Here is a 17,541-nt window from a genome sequence, read left to right as displayed (position 1 = left end):
CCGGTTTTCAATTACTTTCGCCTCCTAAGGCCGTTTTTGACGGGGATTTTTCACCAAATTCATATTTTTACCATTTTAAACCCCCAAAACTCATATTTTATTTATTTCTCAAGGATTTATTAATTAAAAATCATTATTTTATATTAAGAGGATATTTACCCCACAAGTGGGTCAAGTGTGCCCACTTGCCTTCCATGTGTCATCCTCTCATTAATCCAACCTTATCCACATCACACAAACTAATGAACACATCACTTCAAACTCACAACCACCAACCTTCTATATAAAGAAATCCCTGGAGGATTTCTTGATTTACTTACTCATTTCAAACATACACACTCCTCATATCACCTCAAGAAAGCTTCTTTCTCTCTACTTTCCACCACCTTATGCAAGTGTTCTTGAGTTGCTACTTCACTTTTTGGTAAGTATTCCATCTAAACTCAAGTGTTATTCCATAATTTCATAACACTCTTGGATCATTGACTCATATCTTAACGCCAAAATTCGTTCTTAGGATCATCCAAACTTTCACGTGTTCATCAAGTGTTCTTGAGTTGATACTCCTTGTCTTCGATCTTCAACTCTTCCAAGAATCAGTCAAGGTGTGTTCAGACCCCTACATTCTATAGTTTTCTTTAGTTTTCAGGGAGGGGGAGGCAAATACAAGTTAAAACAACAAAACATATTTGAAACTTCACTTGACAGCTTACAACAGAAAAGTTGTGACCTGTTCACGAACTGTTTTACCAAACTTAAACTTAATATTTTTCAAAACTTTTCAATATGAAAATAGTTCAGGTTTATACCTTTAAAATGACTACTCGAACATCTCCATATGATTTTTCTACAAATTTTGGTGATTTTTACAAAACTGTCTATCACTGCAGCAACGAAATCAGACCAGGTTGTGGAAATGAACATTTTCACACTGGTTTGAGGCCACCAAAAATTATAAGAAATATTTTGAAGATAGTAGACTCTTTTTCCAAACTCTCCGAGTTTACGTATTCTATTTTAGACTTACAATGATTTTCTATAAATAATCTAAAACAGTGACAGTTAAGAGTTAAATTGTTAAAACGAGTCTAAGAGTTGGTCACACCTTGTAACATGTTGAGCAAGGTGTGGAAGACTTATACTTAGCATTTTCAGTATCATTTTATTGAAATACAACATCATGCATAACAATGTTTCATTTACAACATAAAACATTTTGATAAAACTATAATAGGTATAGTTTTGACACCTCATTTAACAAATAAATGGTAATACAATCGATTTATAAAGCAAGTATTTTATTACAAACTACGTGAACATGTTAATGAATAAATTTGTGAGCCATTCATCTTCGGAGTACTCTTTAGTACAACAGAAAATTCCTGCAGTTATAGCTAGAATCTCTTGTAGGGAGAGCGTGATAGTTGTGTATAGATCTATATTGGGTTTGACAACCTGCTCCTAAGCTGCATGCAACAGCTAGACTGGCAGGTATAGGGTGACAAGTGTCATAACATTCTGACGCTTAAAGAACGTCGAGTACGAGGTCTTCCAGTCATAGTATGGTTATAACAACTCACATGGGGAATTAACAAACACACAGTTCACAGAAATTTAAGGATTTCACAAAAAGGAGTTTTATTTCAATATAAAACCACATATAAGTATGATGATTTAATTACATATACTAAGTCTTGGTTCAGTTAAGACTACAATAAGCCTTTTAAAAAAATATTGGATTTTCTGGAAACAAACTTGTAACAAACTTTAAGGAACATTCATTTTTCATTCATAAATTGCTTATGAACTCACCAACTTTAATGCTGATACTCTTTCAAAAACAACTTGTATTCTCAGGTATTCAGTAATACAGGTAACCACAAGATTTTGAAGGCAAGATGCTAAGGCGCACATTTCTTTTGAACTATTTTGACATCATATGTAATTTATTTGGAAACATGTATTTTCGCAACGATGTAACCTTTTAAATTATATTTATGATGGTTGTGTTACTTTCTTCACTATGGTTATGATATTGAACATAACATCCTCCTCCCCCGAACGTTTCCGTCGTTCTTGTTTGGGGGTGTGATAGATTGCTATCAGAGCCTTATTTATAGTGAACTAAGTATATCGAACCACGTAAGATATACAAACTATAAATACAACAGGACAAAATTCTCTGATGTAGCTTTTCAAAAACACTTTTAAGAATAAAAATTTGTATTTTTATAAAAGTATTTGTACAATCGCACTCACTAGTTCAGTATCACAATGACAATAAATATAAAAAATGTTGAGACAAGTTGGACACCATGATCTAGCTTCGGGGTATGTAGTCAAATCTTGGATGAATATACCATGATCAACTATATTTAGCCAAGGTATGACCAACGTATGCCGAATAAGGATCATGATGAGCAACAAGTCTTCAACTTACCAAAAACCTCGAGAATCAAACGTAAAAATACTATAAGAGTATTTTAACAGAAAAACCGTAATAAGCACATTATAAATTGCGATAACTAACTTCTTATACCAAATTTGTCGAGACATCCTTCTTATCCCTATTCTCGTACAAGCGCAATGGCAGGATTTCACTTGCCGGGTGACCCCTACTTCCCCAACCAAGGGAATGCCGGTTGGATTGTGGAAGACCAAGATGAAAATTCCGAAGAAGAACCCATGGAGGTTGAAGAACCCATGGAGGATGAGGAACCCATGGAGGACGAAGAGCCCGTAGAAGAGGAAGAGTCAATAGACGGTGAAGAGGAAAAAGACTCAGATGGAACCAACTCCGAACCCGAAGTTTACAATCCACACCCTCCCCCCATCCCTCCGCAACACTTCCAAGGCCCGACGCCCCAATGGGCTGAGACTATGCATGAATGGAGTCGAGAGCAAGGTTAACGACCTCCCTATGGCATGCAACATGGTTTCTACAACCTCAACAAAGGAGGATCAGCTGAGAGAGCCCTCCCTATCATGGTTCACCGTGTCGCACACCATGAAGAACAAACTAGGATAAACATCTTCCACCTTATGGAAATTGGTGCAAGCAGCCAAGTCAACTCCGTTCGCATCTATCGGATTGATGAAGACCACGATCGAACTCGAGACCGCACCGAAGTTCTTCGAAGGGAAATGGCCGCGACCCAAACTGAAGTACAAGAACTCCGGGAACACCGAGCTACCTTAGAAGAACGTCTGACAGAAACAGAGCGCCATGCGGTAGAATCTAGAACTGAAATGAGGGAAATCAGGAACTTCGTGTCTTCACTTCGTGATCCTCAGAGCTTCAACCACCGCAAGTAGTGTCTGCACTGCTTGCTTCAGTTTAATCTAGTTTTACAGATAAATATTACTATTATTTCCTAGTACTCTATGTCCGTTCCCGCAATTTAAGTGTTTACACTTCCGGGGTCTGTTAGGCGGTTAAAAAATTTCCATGCATTGATGTAGCCTAGACCCTTATAGGGTCAAAATTTCCCAAATATTGTATACCAAGTTATATCAAAAAAATTGACACGCTATTTGTTTTATTGGGAACGATACATCAAGTTCATAACAAGGATTATTTTCAGATTAAAAATTTACTGGTGTCCGATTTATGATTGCTTGATGTATGAATCAAGGTTACATATAATTTAGACCATGTCGACCTAGAAAATGTTGTTCCGCCCTGGATCGTGTTTCTTGTTTGGTTGTGCGCCCAAGGCAAAACCATTGAATTCGAAAGTCTACTTCATCTTAATCATATGTACATTAGTTGTTTACCCGCGCCAAGCGACGGGTGTAAATAATTTTTCAAAAAATTATTTCTTGAGGCAATTAGTTCAAATGTATAAATTTACACGATTAGAAAAAGAAAATAAACCATTCAAACAATCAAACTACAAGAATTATTGGTTATAGAATAAATTTATATACTAATTTGAATCATAACAGTTATCTAAACATCCTCCCTTTAGCGACTTAAATAAAATCAACAACGTTAACCGTTGAAATTTTGCGATGTGCTTTGATAGTCATTATCTTGTTCTTTTGCATCATTATATTGTTATTAAACCATTCGGTCATATTCATTGTACATTTCTTCTTAAACACCACCATGCCATAAAAGAAATCAATCAATGGTTTAGTGATAACCGCAGTTATTTTTTAACACCCCAATGGTTGGGGTCGGGTAAGAGGAAAATTTTCATTTTCAAAAATATAACAACTAAGATGTTAACTTTAACAAACCTGAGATCAGCCATGTTAAAAAATAATAGTTATAACCCTTGTAATAAATAAAGATATAAATTTTAGTGTGCAACGTATTTTCATATCCATTCATTTTATAATCTTAGTGCATCGACACAAACTAACTTGCAGATTTTGGAAATGCGATCAGCTTAGCTTCAAAGAATTATGAACTCTACGTCTAATAATAAATTAAATAATTGGATTTTTTATGTCTATGACCATATTTCAATGTTAAAGTGTGGATTAAGATAATAATATTAAAGAGATCCATTTAAGGGTCGCAACAATTTATATACGATAACACTCAATATACATAAATAATGATAAATTCATATTCACATTGGTGAGAAATTTGTGTCGTATACGAACTTATAATAGTTTAGAAATGTGGTTCTAAGTATCGTTTTTTAGTAGATAATCTAATTGTTTTAAATACTAATAAAAAACCTTGTTTCTGGTAAAAAAATCTAAAATACAACATTCCAACAACTATTGTGATACATACTATTAAAAAACATTGTCGGTGAATATATAATTTTTTTTAGAATAAACATTTACAAAAAAATGTTTCACGCATATTTTTTAACAATATTTTAGAGTAATAAAATTGTTGTTTTTTAATCAATTTATATAATATACTTCAATATGAAAACATCTTTTGTAACCGCTTGTAATAAAGAAAAATTGGATACACTGATGTATGATTGTATTCGTTTTGAAACAACAGAGCTAAAACCAAGCTTATAACAGACCCAATAAGTGTAACAGATGAAGTAAGTCGATTTTAACCTACAAAACAAATCCAAGATCAAGTTTCTGATTTTCATATTGAATTTCTTTTCATTCCCACATTTTATCCATTGGCTATCTGAAAGTGCAATACTTTAGTAGAGAACATCAAAAGCAAGCGAAACAAATATATGTACATCATGTAATGGTGTAGTAGTAATGTCTAATTGGTTGTTTAGTATACACTTCTTTGCAAGATAAGCCGTATCCTTTTCAACAATCAATAAACAGAGGTAAGACAACTTGTAAATGATTAACTCACAAAAAAAAAAACATTAATAATTAGAAACAAAATAGAGTAATAATACATACAGGATTCCACTTGTTCCTCATATGACTCTTTAGATAGCTCTTATCTTATTAATCATTTCTGCAGCATAATTCAGGGATAGCTACAAAACAGAAAAGAAATGAAGAAATAATAATTCAATAATGCATGCACATAATGGGGATGAGGGTTATAGGTGTTTGAATAGTCGAAGAAAATAACATACTACTTCTTCAAGTCTTTTTGAATAGTTTTTGCGCCTCCAAACATCTGTATATTATAAATTGTATAATTAATTAGATTTAGATTAAATGAAATTTTGAGTCTGCATTGGAGTTACTGTTGATCCAAACTCACCATCACCCAATTTGTTGTCTCACTTATTTAAACCATCAAGCAGATATGGGTATAAATAAGCCAAAGAGCAGATTAGTTTTTAAAACCTAAAACTTACATCACCATGTTGTTGGCTTCCCACTCCAAGGTTGCCAGTTAACTACACTCATAACTTGAAAATCAACTTATTATAAACCAATGTGTAATCCAAATGGTCAAAGGAAGACAACAAAAAGAGCATCAGTTACAATGGATCATCAATGATATACCAAGGTTTAACATTAAACAACAAAATAAATCAAGAATGATAAACATTCTTAATAGACTTTCTTAAGTAAAACAAAAGGTAAAGTTGCTTTCGTATATAAAAGCAAAAAACAACCCTTTCATGGATAAAATTAATGTGGTGATAATTAATCATTCCCTAATGCATTTCTTATTCTTATTTTTAAACTATCTTACTAACTTTTGACATCCAAATTAAAAATGTACAACTGTAAGAACATAAAATAAAATAACCAATGGTATAAAGGAAATGTCTCTTTTATACGCATATTTACCTCAACGGCAGTGTCAGCATTCTCTAATGCAAAACCCATTGCTTCTTTGATTTGAATTCTTTCTAATGTTAGGGCACGGAGCATGTCTTCAAATTCATCTGTTTGTGCATGCAGTCTCAACACGCTGCAAAGAAGTTTTTATTTATTTATTTTGTAATCTTTTAAATAGAAATAATAATGCTATTAGCCTATAATAATATAAAAAAAAAAAAAAAAGATATTATTATATTATTATATAATAATATAATAATGTAAAGTATCACCCTCCATTTGTTTGTGAAACCAAAAGTTAATCTTTATTTCCTTTCAAATTCTAGAAATGAATCTACATGAATGCTCATGCTCTCACCTAATTTTAATTTCTTGAAATGTACATATACATAGATTTAGAATGAATTTCATATATAGATTAAATGGCAAAAGACGTAATTAAGGAAAGTATGTGTACCTGAGCAAACCAATAGAGCCTCCAAACATAGTAAGTATGCTCCTTAGAGCCAATTTCAAACATGAAACTAAAAAGAGGATTCCAACAAACCCTCTCCATTATAGCTTGCTCAAAAGCACAACCTCCATCAAGAACATAAAGAGCCATTGTATTAATTACATTTCGAAGACGAATATCTTCAAGCATTACAACACTTATATATGGCACATTGGGAGTAAGAACCTAAGCACCAAGGTTAAAATTGTTAATAATACATAAACACAGGTTATGAAAAGAATTCTGACACAAAACCTACCAACTCAGAATTCTAATTAACTTGGGACAGAAGTAACAGGAGGACAATATGGACCAGACAAGATTACAGTGGCACCTTGCAAACCAAAACCAATAATTAAAAACAATATTCTAATCAGATACTTTTTTCAACCATTAAAACATGTATATATATACATTTTACACTAATACTAAATTGATAAAATACTATAAAAACACTGTATGCATACCTCTTTACTCCTGATGGCCATTTGTCCTGGAAGAGGAGCAGGGAGTGGTTGAAAGGTTCAGTTTGCCACCTATGTAAAGTATCACCCTGCATTTGAGAAACCAAAATTTATTCTTTCATTCAACATAATTTTTCTTTCAAATTCTAGAAACAAACATGGCACATGGCAAAAGAAGTAATTAAGGAAAGTAGGCGTACCTGAGCAAAGGAATAGAGCCTCCAAACATATCAAAAAGTATAAATGTAGTGCACATTATCACTCTGCAAAACATACAAAATATGAAATGGGTCAACTTCAAATGGAAAGAGTATGGATGAGTTTGTTACAATTGATATGATGGGAGCTCAACCTGAGTCCTTTCCCTCAAATTGCAATAAACTCAAAGATGCGTCCTCTCTGTAGAAAGAAACCCTTCCTTCAACCTGATGAAACCACAATATAACTGTGAATACACCCAAGAATTTATAAATGATGAACAAACTAACAACATTTATAGACAAGTAGAATATTATTCAATTAGGACTCAATTCTATTCTGGAATTGCTAAATCCATCTGGATCCCACTCCTCAATTCTATTCTGGAATTGCTGGTCAACTCTGGAAGTCAAAATCATAACATATTTTTGCAATCGGAAAGGAACCTAATTGGAATCGTAACATATTTTTGCAATCGGATTTAAGCATGTGTTTGGAACGATTGAGGTTAATTGGAGTATTATGAACATATGTTTGCGATTGCCAGTCAAGCAAAAGGTCAAAATTGAAATATTGTGAAAGACCTTACCTGGGAAAGAATGAAATCGGGATAATTTGAGTAGGTGTTCCTGCGAGTCAACCTGAAAAAAGTCAAAATTGGTGTAATGCGAACGCCAACGTGCGAACATTCGTTGTCAGCGACTCTCTGGAGAAACAAAGTGAATTGAGTTTTATTAACCATGTAAATTGATTTTGTTCGAGATTTTTTCAGAAACAATCGGTAGTGAATTATGATCGGAAAAGGGGAAGTTGGTGTGAGAGTGAAGGTAGTAAGTACCTGGTAAGTGATTTCGAAGTGATAAAGGTGTTGGGCAAGGGCGGAGACACCGATGCTGGATACCTCGCTGGAGAGTTGAAGGTCATCGATAATTTTAAGTTAAGGTTTCCATTTCATTCTGATGGCAATCGAGAGAGAGAGAAAGAGAGGAGAGAGAGAGAGAGAGAGAGAGAGAGAGAGAGGGACGTCTTCAGTGGGGGAGGTCGGCATCCGTGGACCTTCGGTCTTCGGTGGGAGATGTTGGTGGAGATCTCTGCATCTTTGGTGGAGACGATGAGAATTGGTTTGATGGTGGCTGTGTTTAGGAGATTAGGGTAAGGTCTGCGTGTATTGTAGTATAATATGTATCGCGTGTAGTGTAATACGTATATGAGTTGTCATATGTTTAATATTATTGTACCTGATGTAATACATGTTGTAACTCTTAATTTTCAAGAAAGGGGTAATATGTTTAATAATATAGTAAAGATAAAGATATTATACATCAAATGATTGTTGGATGGGCCATGTATGGATTCTATCACAGACATCTCATGGGAATCAAAACTATCAAAATTCATAAAGTCTATATTCCATTATCTATAAACCTCTAGTATGGATGGATTCATACAATTCAAGTCGAAATCATGATGCATTTAAAGAAATAATAATGTTTAGTTTTTTAACTCTCGACTTGTGAGTGTTGTCAAAGGATTATTGTCTCTTCATTCTTGATATGGCAGAAAATGCCACCTCATAGAAATCCTAGATGCGGCGGTGCCACAGGAACTGCAGCGCCACCACCGCCACCACTCCTCAGTTCGACCCAGTAATGTTCCAGGTAGTCGTAACAGCCGCAGTAGCAGCCGCCATATCCCAAATAAGACCCAACAATGCGGGTGGTGCGAGTAATGGTGCCACAAATTCTAATAACGGGGACAACCAGGGAGGCTCGAGAGAGTGTACCTACAAAGATTTTACTAATGCCAAACCCAAAACTTTCAATGGGAGTGGAGGTGTCATAGCATTTCTTTAATGGTTCGAGAAGACCGAATCCGTCTTTGAAATATGTGCATGCCCTGAAGCAAACAAGGTCAAGTTTGCAGCATGCAAATTCTTTGAAAGGGCACTCACCTGGTGGAATGGCCACGTCAAGAAATTGACACTTCCAGTGGCTAACTCGATAACATGGGAAGACTTGAAAACCATGTTGATGAAGGAGTACTACCCAAGGAGCGAGATACAAAAATCGGAAGAGGAACTTTGGCGTCTCAAAATGATAGGCTCTGACATCCTGTCTTATACCTCAAGGTTTAGTGATTTAGCCATACTGTGTCCAGGGATGGTTCTGTCGGAAAGCAAGACGGTCGAGAGATACATATGGGGACCATCTTCCTAACTTCAAGGAAACGTATTGGCCTCAAAGCTAACTACCTTTGACAGTGTCAAAGAGCTGGCACAACAACTCATCGACCATAAAGCCAGTCATGGCACTATGACAACCACCCCCGAGCAAGCTAAAGGGGGAAACAACAAAAGGAAGTTCAGGAACAAGAAGAAGGGTCAACCTGCTCAAGACCCTGCCAAGAAACAACAAGTGGTTGCTGTGAACGCTGCCACAACTACTGCCAAACCAACTTCGATAAGGCAATACATCGGGAACCTACCAAAGTGCAACAAGTGCAACTTTCACCATAATGGTGTTTGCCTTGAAATGCTTTGCATCAACTGTAACAAAAAGTGGCACACATCTCGATTTTGTGAAGCTCAAGTCCAACAAAATGCACAAGCTACCGAAGCCGAAGCAATTCAAACCTGCTATGGTTATGGTGAGGTAGGGCACTTCAAATGCAACTACCCGAAAGCAAGAAACCCTAACCCGGGTGAAGTGGGCAGAGTCCTGGCGATAGGCCATAAGGAAGCAGCAGCAGACCCAACCGTGGTCACCGGTACGTTTCTCCTCAACAATACATACGCATGCATTCTTTTTGATAGTGGCGCAGAGAAAAGCTTTGTGAGCCATCAATTTAAACACTTTCTTAAACAAAAACCACAAACACTAAAAGACACATGCACCGTAGAAATGGCCAACGGAAAAACAGAGAACACTAACGACATTTATACCGGGTGTACCCTCACCTTAAAAAATCACTCTTTCCAAATCAACCTTATGCCGGTCACCATAAAAAGTTTCAATGTCATCATTGGCATGGATTGGTTGTGCCCTCACCATGCTGAAATCCTATGTCATGAAAAGGCCATTCACCTTAATCTGCCAAGTGGCGAAACTCTCGTCGTCTATGGCGACAAGCCTAGCTCAAACTTTCAGATCTTTGCGTGTGTCAAGGCCCAAAAGTATCTCCGCAAGGAGTACCATGCCTTCCTAGCCAACGTCATAGACAAGAAACAAGAAGCTAAAAACATAAAAGACATTCTGAAGGTCTGTAACTTCCCTGACGTATTCCCGGAAGACCTTCCAGGATTTCCCCTACTAGACAAGTCGAATTCCGAATCGACCTAATTCATGGAGCTACTCCTGTAGCAAAATCGCCATACCGGCTAGCCCCAACTGAAATGCAGGAATTGTCTAGTCAATTGAATGAACTTCTAAGCAAAGGGTTCATAAGGACAAGCTTCTCGCCTTGGGGAGCACCAGTCTTGTTCGTCAAAAGAAGGATGGGACGTTCCGCGTGTGCATTGACTATCGTGAATTAAACAAACTCACCATTAAAAACCGATACCCTTTGCCTCGAATCGATGACCACTTCGACCAGCTACAAGGAGCAAGTTTCTTCTCAAAGATTGACCTTAAATCAGGGTACCATCAACTATGATTTCAAGAAGGGGATATTCCCAAGACAGCCTTCAGAACGCGCTATGGTCACTACGAGTTTGTAGTGATGCCTTTCAGCTTAACAAATGCACCCGCAGTGTTTATGGACCTGATGAATCGGGTGTGTCGACCTTACTTAGACAAGTTCGTGATTGTTTTCATCGATGATATACTAGTCTACTCCCGAAGTGAGGAAGAACACAACCATCATTTACATCAAGTCCTGGAGATATTGAGGGCGGAGAATTTGTAAGCAAAGTTCTCAAAGTGCGAGTTCTGGATTTGAGAAGTGGATTTCCTCGGACATGTAGTCAGCAAGGAAGGAATACACGTGGACCCTTCAAAGATCAAGGCAATCGAAAGATGGGCAGTGCCAAGAACACCCACAGAAATCTGTCAATTTTTAGGACTCATCGGTTACTACCGAAGATTCATCCAAAACTTCTCCAAAATCACAAAACCCCTTACCACCTTGACTCAAAAAAGAGTAACCTTCGCCTGGGGGGATAAGCAAGAGGTTGCGTTCCAAACACTGAAACGAGCCCTATGCAGTGCTCCGATCTTGTCCCTACCAAATGGAACAGAGGACTTTGTGGTTTACTGTGATGCATCGAACCAAGGTCTGGGATGTGTGTTAAAGCAACGAGGAAAGGTCATTGCCTATGCCTCAAGACAGGTGAAGACGCATGAGGTAAACTATACGACGCACGATCTTGAACTAGGAATGGTAGTTTTCACCCTAAAAATATGGAGGCATTACCTCTACGACACCAAATGCACTATCTTCATCGATCACAAAAGCTTTCAGCAAATCCTCAACCAAAAAGAACTCAACATGAGACAAATACAATGGGTAAAATTACTAAATGATTACGAATGCGACATTCGTTATCACCTAGGAAAAGGCAACGTGGTTGCATATGCTTTATGCAGAAAGGTATACTTTATCCGCCGAGTAAAGGCATTAACCATGACCATCCATTCACACCTATCCACACAAATCAAGGAAGCCCAATAAGAAGCCTTGAAACCAGGGAACGTGGAAGGTGAAGCGTTGAGAGGAATGGACAAAAATCTTGAAGTCAAGGATGACGGAGTTCGTTGTCTCATGAATCAGATCTGGACACCGAAATTTGGTGGAACCAGGGACGTTGTCATGAGCGAAGCTCACAAACCTCGTTACTCAGTGCATCCCGGCTCAGACAAGATGTATTTAGACCTCAAGAAGCTATATTGGTGGCCGAACATGAAAGCTGAAATAGCTACCTTCGTGGGCAAGTGTCTGACTTGCGCAAAGGTTAAGGTGGAATATCAGAAGCCCTCGGGACTACTTCAATAGTCAGTGATACCCTAGTAGAACTGGGAGCGGATTACAATGGACTTCATTAACAAGTTACCTAAGACAACGGATGGACTTGACACCAATTGGTTAATCGTCAACAGATCAACCAAACCCGCTCACTTCTTGCCAATAATGTAAAATGACAAAATAGAGAAACTAACAAGGATCTACATTAATGAAGTTGTGCGACTTCACGGAGTACCAATATCCAGTATCTCCGATAGAGATAGTCGGTTCACATCATGATTCTGGCAGTCACTACAGAAAGCTATAGGAACTAGGCTGGACGTAAGTACAACCTACCACCCATAAACTGACGGTCAAAGTGAAAGAACCATTCAGATGTTAGAATACCTGCTAAGGGCTTGTGTGATAGACCTTTGTAAATCTTGGGATACCCATTTACCTCTTATTGTGTTTTCCTATAATCATAGCAAAATACTAGCATCAAAGTTGCTCCGTTCGAAGCCCTCTACGACCGTAAGTGCAGATCATCCCTGTGCTGGGCCGAGGTGGGCGATACGCAACTAGCAAAAGGACAAGTTCCTAACAGCACACTCACTGGCCCGGAGATCATAAGGGGAATAACCGAGAAGATCGTCCAAATTCTAGAACAGATGAAGGCTTCGCAAGAGCGACAAAAGAGCTACGCCGATAAAAGACAGAAGCCTTTGGAGTTCCAAGTTGGAGATCGAGTACTACTGAAAGTATCACCTTGGAAGGGATTAATACAATTTGGAAAACGTGGGAAGTTAAATCCAAGGTATATCGGGCCATTCGAAATCCTCGCCAGGATTGGCCCGAAGGCATACAAGCTTCGATTACCTCAGGAACTCAGCAACGTGCACCCTACTATCCATGTGTCAAACTTAAAGAAATGTTTGTCTGATAAGACCCTTGTCATACCTTTGGAAGAAATTGAGATCAATGAGAACCTCCATTTCATAGAGGAACCTGTGGAAATCATGGATCGAGAGGTTAAATCCACGAAACAAAGCCCCATCCCGATCGTAAAGGTTCGCTGGAACACCAAGCGATGACCTAAATTCACATGGGAACGTAAGGATCAAATGAAGCAAAAGTATCCACATCTATTCCCCAACGCTTTATGTCCCTCTCAAAATGCAAATTTCGGGACAAAATTCCTTCTAACGGGGGGATAATGTGACAACCATCAAATTCAAGTCAAGTCAAAGTCAACAAGTCAAAGTCAAAGTCAACAAGTCAAAGTCAGACCAACAAGTCAAACCGGTCAATCTTATATAATACTTTTATGATTAAAAGTTATTCTATGAATACGAACATTTGTATGTCAAGAATCCGAATGTCATAATAAATCTATGTGTTTATCAATTTGAAACCCTAAGAAGGGAGTTAAACGCATCAACGCACGACTATGGACCCTTTTAGGGACTTAAAATAGTCATAAACAATATATAATGGGGTCCACAGACCCTGCATTGCAAGATTATTCGATGAAAATGGCTAAAAGTGAATCTCTCTCAAATCTCTCCCAAATCTCTCTCGAAATTTTTATAGTCAACTGGTTCATCCCGACCCTTAAATTGACCAAAAACCGCTCGAATCGGTGAGTTATATCGAAAAACAGTTAATTAGGACCGAAAGTTATCTTAGGAGCCGAACCTCTTAGGAGTCGAACCTCTTAGGAGCAGAACCTCCTGTCAGAACCGAACATGCATCAGAACCGAAACCCTCTCAGCCGAAATCGACTGAGGGTTCAGTCTATTTCGGTTCCCCTGCTACTTCAGAACGAGACCTGACCTTCGGCCCTCCCCCTCGCACCTTTGGTCCTTCTTCTTCCCTCTCAGCTCCTTCTTCCCTTCTCTCGGTTCTTACCTTCTTAGAATCGAACCTCGCAGGTTCGGTCCCTAAAGCCAGTTTTCGATTACTTTCACCTCCTAAGGCCGTTTTTGACGTTTTTGATGGGGATTTTTCACCAAATTCATATTTTTACCATTTTAAACCCCCAAAACTCATATTTTTTTTATTTCTCAAGGATTTATTAATTAAAAATCATTATTTTATATTAAGAGGATATTTACCCCATAAGTGGGTCAAGTGTGCCCACATGCCTTCCATGTGTCATCCTCTCATTAATCCAACCTTATCCACATCACACAAACCAATGCACACATCACTTCAAACTCACAACCACCAACCTTCTATATAAAGAAATCCCTGGAGGATTTCTTGATTTACTTACTCATTGCAAACATACACACTCCTCATTTCACCTCAAGAAAGCTTCTTTCTCTCTACTTTCCACCACCTTGTGCAAGTGTTCTTGAGTTGCTACTGCAATTTTTGGTAAGTATTCAATCTAAACTCAAGTGTTATTCCATAATTTCATAACACTCTTGGATCATTGACTCATATCTTAACGCCAAAATTCATTCTTAGGATCATCCAAATTTTCACGTGTTCATCAAGTGTTCTTGACTTGATACTCCTTGTCTTCGATCTTCAACTCTTCCAAGAATCACTCAAGGTCTGTTCAGACCCCTACATTTTATAGTTTTCTTTAGGTTTTAGGGAGGGGGGAGGCGAATGCAAGTTAAAATAACAAAACATATTTGAAACTTAACTTGACAGCTTACAACAGAAAAAGCTGTGACCTGTTCACGAACTGTTTTACCAAACTTAAACTTAATATTTTTCAAAAAATTTCAATATTAAAATAGTTCAGGTTTATACCTTTAAAATGACTACTTGAACATCTCCATATGATTATTCTAGAATTGTTGGTGATTTGTACAAAACTGCCTATCACTACAGCAACGAAATCGGACCAGGTTGTGGAAATGAACATTTTCACACTGGTTTGAGGCCACCAATAATTATAGGAGAAATTTCGAACACAGTAGACTGTTTTTCCAAACTCTCCGAGTTTACGGATTCAGTTTTAGACTTACAATGATTTTTCGATAAATAATGTAAAACAATGACAGTTAAGAGTTAAATTGTTAAAACGAGTCTAAGAGTTATTCACACCTTATAACATGCTGGAGCAAGGTGTGGAAGAGTTATACTTAGCATTTTAAATATCATTTTATTGAAATACAAGGTCATCCATAACAAGGTTTCATTTACAACATAAAACATTTTGATAAAACTATAATAGGTATAGTTTGGACACCTCATTTAACAAATAAATGGTAATACAATCGATTTATAAAGCGAGTATTGTATTACAAACTACGTGAACATGTTAATGAATAAATTTGTGAGCCATACATCTTCGGAGTACTCTTTAGTACAACAGAAAAGTCATGTAGTTATAGCCAGAATCTCTTGTAGGGAGAGCGTGATAGTTGTGTATAGATCTATATTGGGTTTGACAACCTGCTCCTAAGCTGCATTCAACAGCTAGACTGGCAGGTATAGGGTGACAAGTGTCATAACATTCTGACGCTTAAAGAACGTCGAGTACGAGGTCTTCCAGTCATACTATGGTTATAACAACTCACATGGGGAATTAACAAACACACAATTCGCAGAAATTTAAGGATTTCACCAAAAGGAGTTTTATTTAAATATAAAACCACATATAAGTATGATGATTTACTTACATGTACTAAGTCTTGGTTCAGTTAAGACTACAATAAACCTTTTAGAAAATATTGGATTTTCTAGAAACAAACTCGTAACAAACTTTAAGGAACATTCATTTTTCATTCATAAATTGCTTATGAACTCACCAGCTTTAGTGATGATACTCTTTCAAAAACAATTTGTATTCTCAGGTAATCAGTAATACAAGTAACCACAAGATTTTGAAGGCAAGACGCTAAGGCGCACAATTCTTTTGAACTATTTTGACATCATATGTAATTTATTTGGAAACATGTATTTTTGCAACGATGTAACCTTTTAAATTACATTTATGATGGTTGTGTTACTCTCTTCACTATGGTTATGATACTGAACATGACGTCCTCCGCCCCCGAATATTTCTGCCGTTCTGGTTTGGGGGTGTGACATCTACTTTGGTCGGGTCAACCAAAATATCGTTCTAGTTGACAAGGTGCCCAAGAAACTGAACCTTGCAAAACCATAAGTCACATTTGGAGAACTTGGTATACAAGCTCTCCCTCCTCAAGGTATCCATCACCTCTCGTAAGTGCTCCTCATGCTACTCCTGCGTCTTGGAGTAAACCAACATGTCATCGATGAAAACTATCACAGATCGATTCAACATCGGTCTGCATATGCAGTTCATGAGGTCCATGAACACGACAAGAGCATTGGTGATCCCGAAGGGTATCACCACGAACTCGTAGTGGCCATAGCGAGTCCGGAAAGTAGTCTTTTGTACATCCGCATCTCTGAACCTCATCTGATGGTAGCCTGAATGCAAGTCTATCTTGGAAAACCAAGATGCCCCTGTAGCTGGTCGAAGCGATCATCAATCCCCGGGAGTGGGTAACGGTTCTTCACCGTTACCTTGTTCAGCTCCCGGTAATCTATACCTAAGTAGTTATCGCGGTCAAAAATATAATAGTGGTCACCGACCGCTATTTGAAATCGCAGTTCTTTCGACGATATAGCGTTGATATAGCGTTTTTTATATTATTTAGAATTTATATATATATATATATATATATATATATATATATATATATATATATATATATATATATATATATATATATGAGTATTAATCAGTAAATCATACTTTAATGTTCAACCCAATCCAATTAATTAGTTAATTAGTTGATCAGTAAATCATAATTCACATGTCATATGTAGTTAATCATACTTCACACATGATAATTAGTTAATCATACTTCACAAACCGGTTACCAATGCCCAGTTAATAATACTTTAACACTGTTAACAGAAAAACATATGCAATACTTACTATTTTATCATACATTAACACAATTACAATTATCAAATGAAATGATTAAGCAATTTGATAATTAATCATAATGTAGTACTTCAAGTTTTCAACACAATTAACAAGACAACCCATACATGGTTTTAATGGAAGTCATGGCAGTCACAAAATTATAATTTTATTGAATAGAATGACACAAAAGTTTTGGTTTGGGCTAAGAAAAAATAATTTTATTTAATGTAATGACACAAAAAAGTTTTTGTTATGTAAAATAGCCCAAAAATGGAATTTATTCAAATAACGGTTTTAGTGCCGCTATAGCGGTGACCATAATCGCGGTA

General features: G+C 37.0%; 1 protein-coding gene across 12 annotated transcripts; it reads right to left on the bottom strand.

Annotated features, from left to right (window-relative positions):
* Window positions 1-5,053: 5,053 nt before the first annotated feature.
* On the bottom strand, window positions 5,054-8,539 carry LOC144998074 (uncharacterized). Of its 12 annotated transcripts, XR_013660111.1 has the most exons (12): window positions 8,186-8,538; window positions 7,937-8,053; window positions 7,502-7,574; window positions 7,350-7,412; window positions 7,153-7,238; window positions 6,945-7,019; window positions 6,650-6,871; window positions 6,202-6,325; window positions 5,760-5,801; window positions 5,532-5,575; window positions 5,350-5,429; window positions 5,054-5,246 (listed from the first exon to the last, which is right to left on the bottom strand). XR_013660111.1 is itself a non-coding variant. In XM_078957901.1 (11 exons), the coding sequence occupies exons 7-11, from the start codon at window positions 6,676-6,678 to the stop codon at window positions 5,420-5,422; spliced, it is 249 nt and encodes an 82-aa protein (XP_078814027.1). In that variant the 5' UTR covers window positions 6,679-6,871; window positions 6,945-7,019; window positions 7,153-7,238; window positions 7,350-7,412; window positions 7,502-7,574; window positions 7,937-8,053; window positions 8,186-8,539; the 3' UTR covers window positions 5,054-5,419. The 12 variants fall into 12 exon arrangements, 1 of the variants encoding a protein (XP_078814027.1); XR_013660108.1 differs by lacking the exon at window positions 6,945-7,019 and having other exon boundaries at window positions 5,760-5,813; window positions 8,186-8,539; XR_013660109.1 differs by lacking the exon at window positions 6,945-7,019 and having other exon boundaries at window positions 8,186-8,539.
* Between the last annotated feature and the right edge of the window lie 9,002 nt (window positions 8,540-17,541).

Source organism: Lactuca saligna, chromosome 5 (assembly GCF_052625555.1).
Source record: "Lactuca saligna cultivar CGN05327 chromosome 5, ASM5262555v1, whole genome shotgun sequence".
Taxonomy (NCBI): Eukaryota; Viridiplantae; Streptophyta; class Magnoliopsida; order Asterales; family Asteraceae; genus Lactuca; species Lactuca saligna.
The sequence above is the reverse complement of the archived record's forward strand: the minus strand, read 5'-3'. Positions and strand labels throughout refer to the sequence as shown.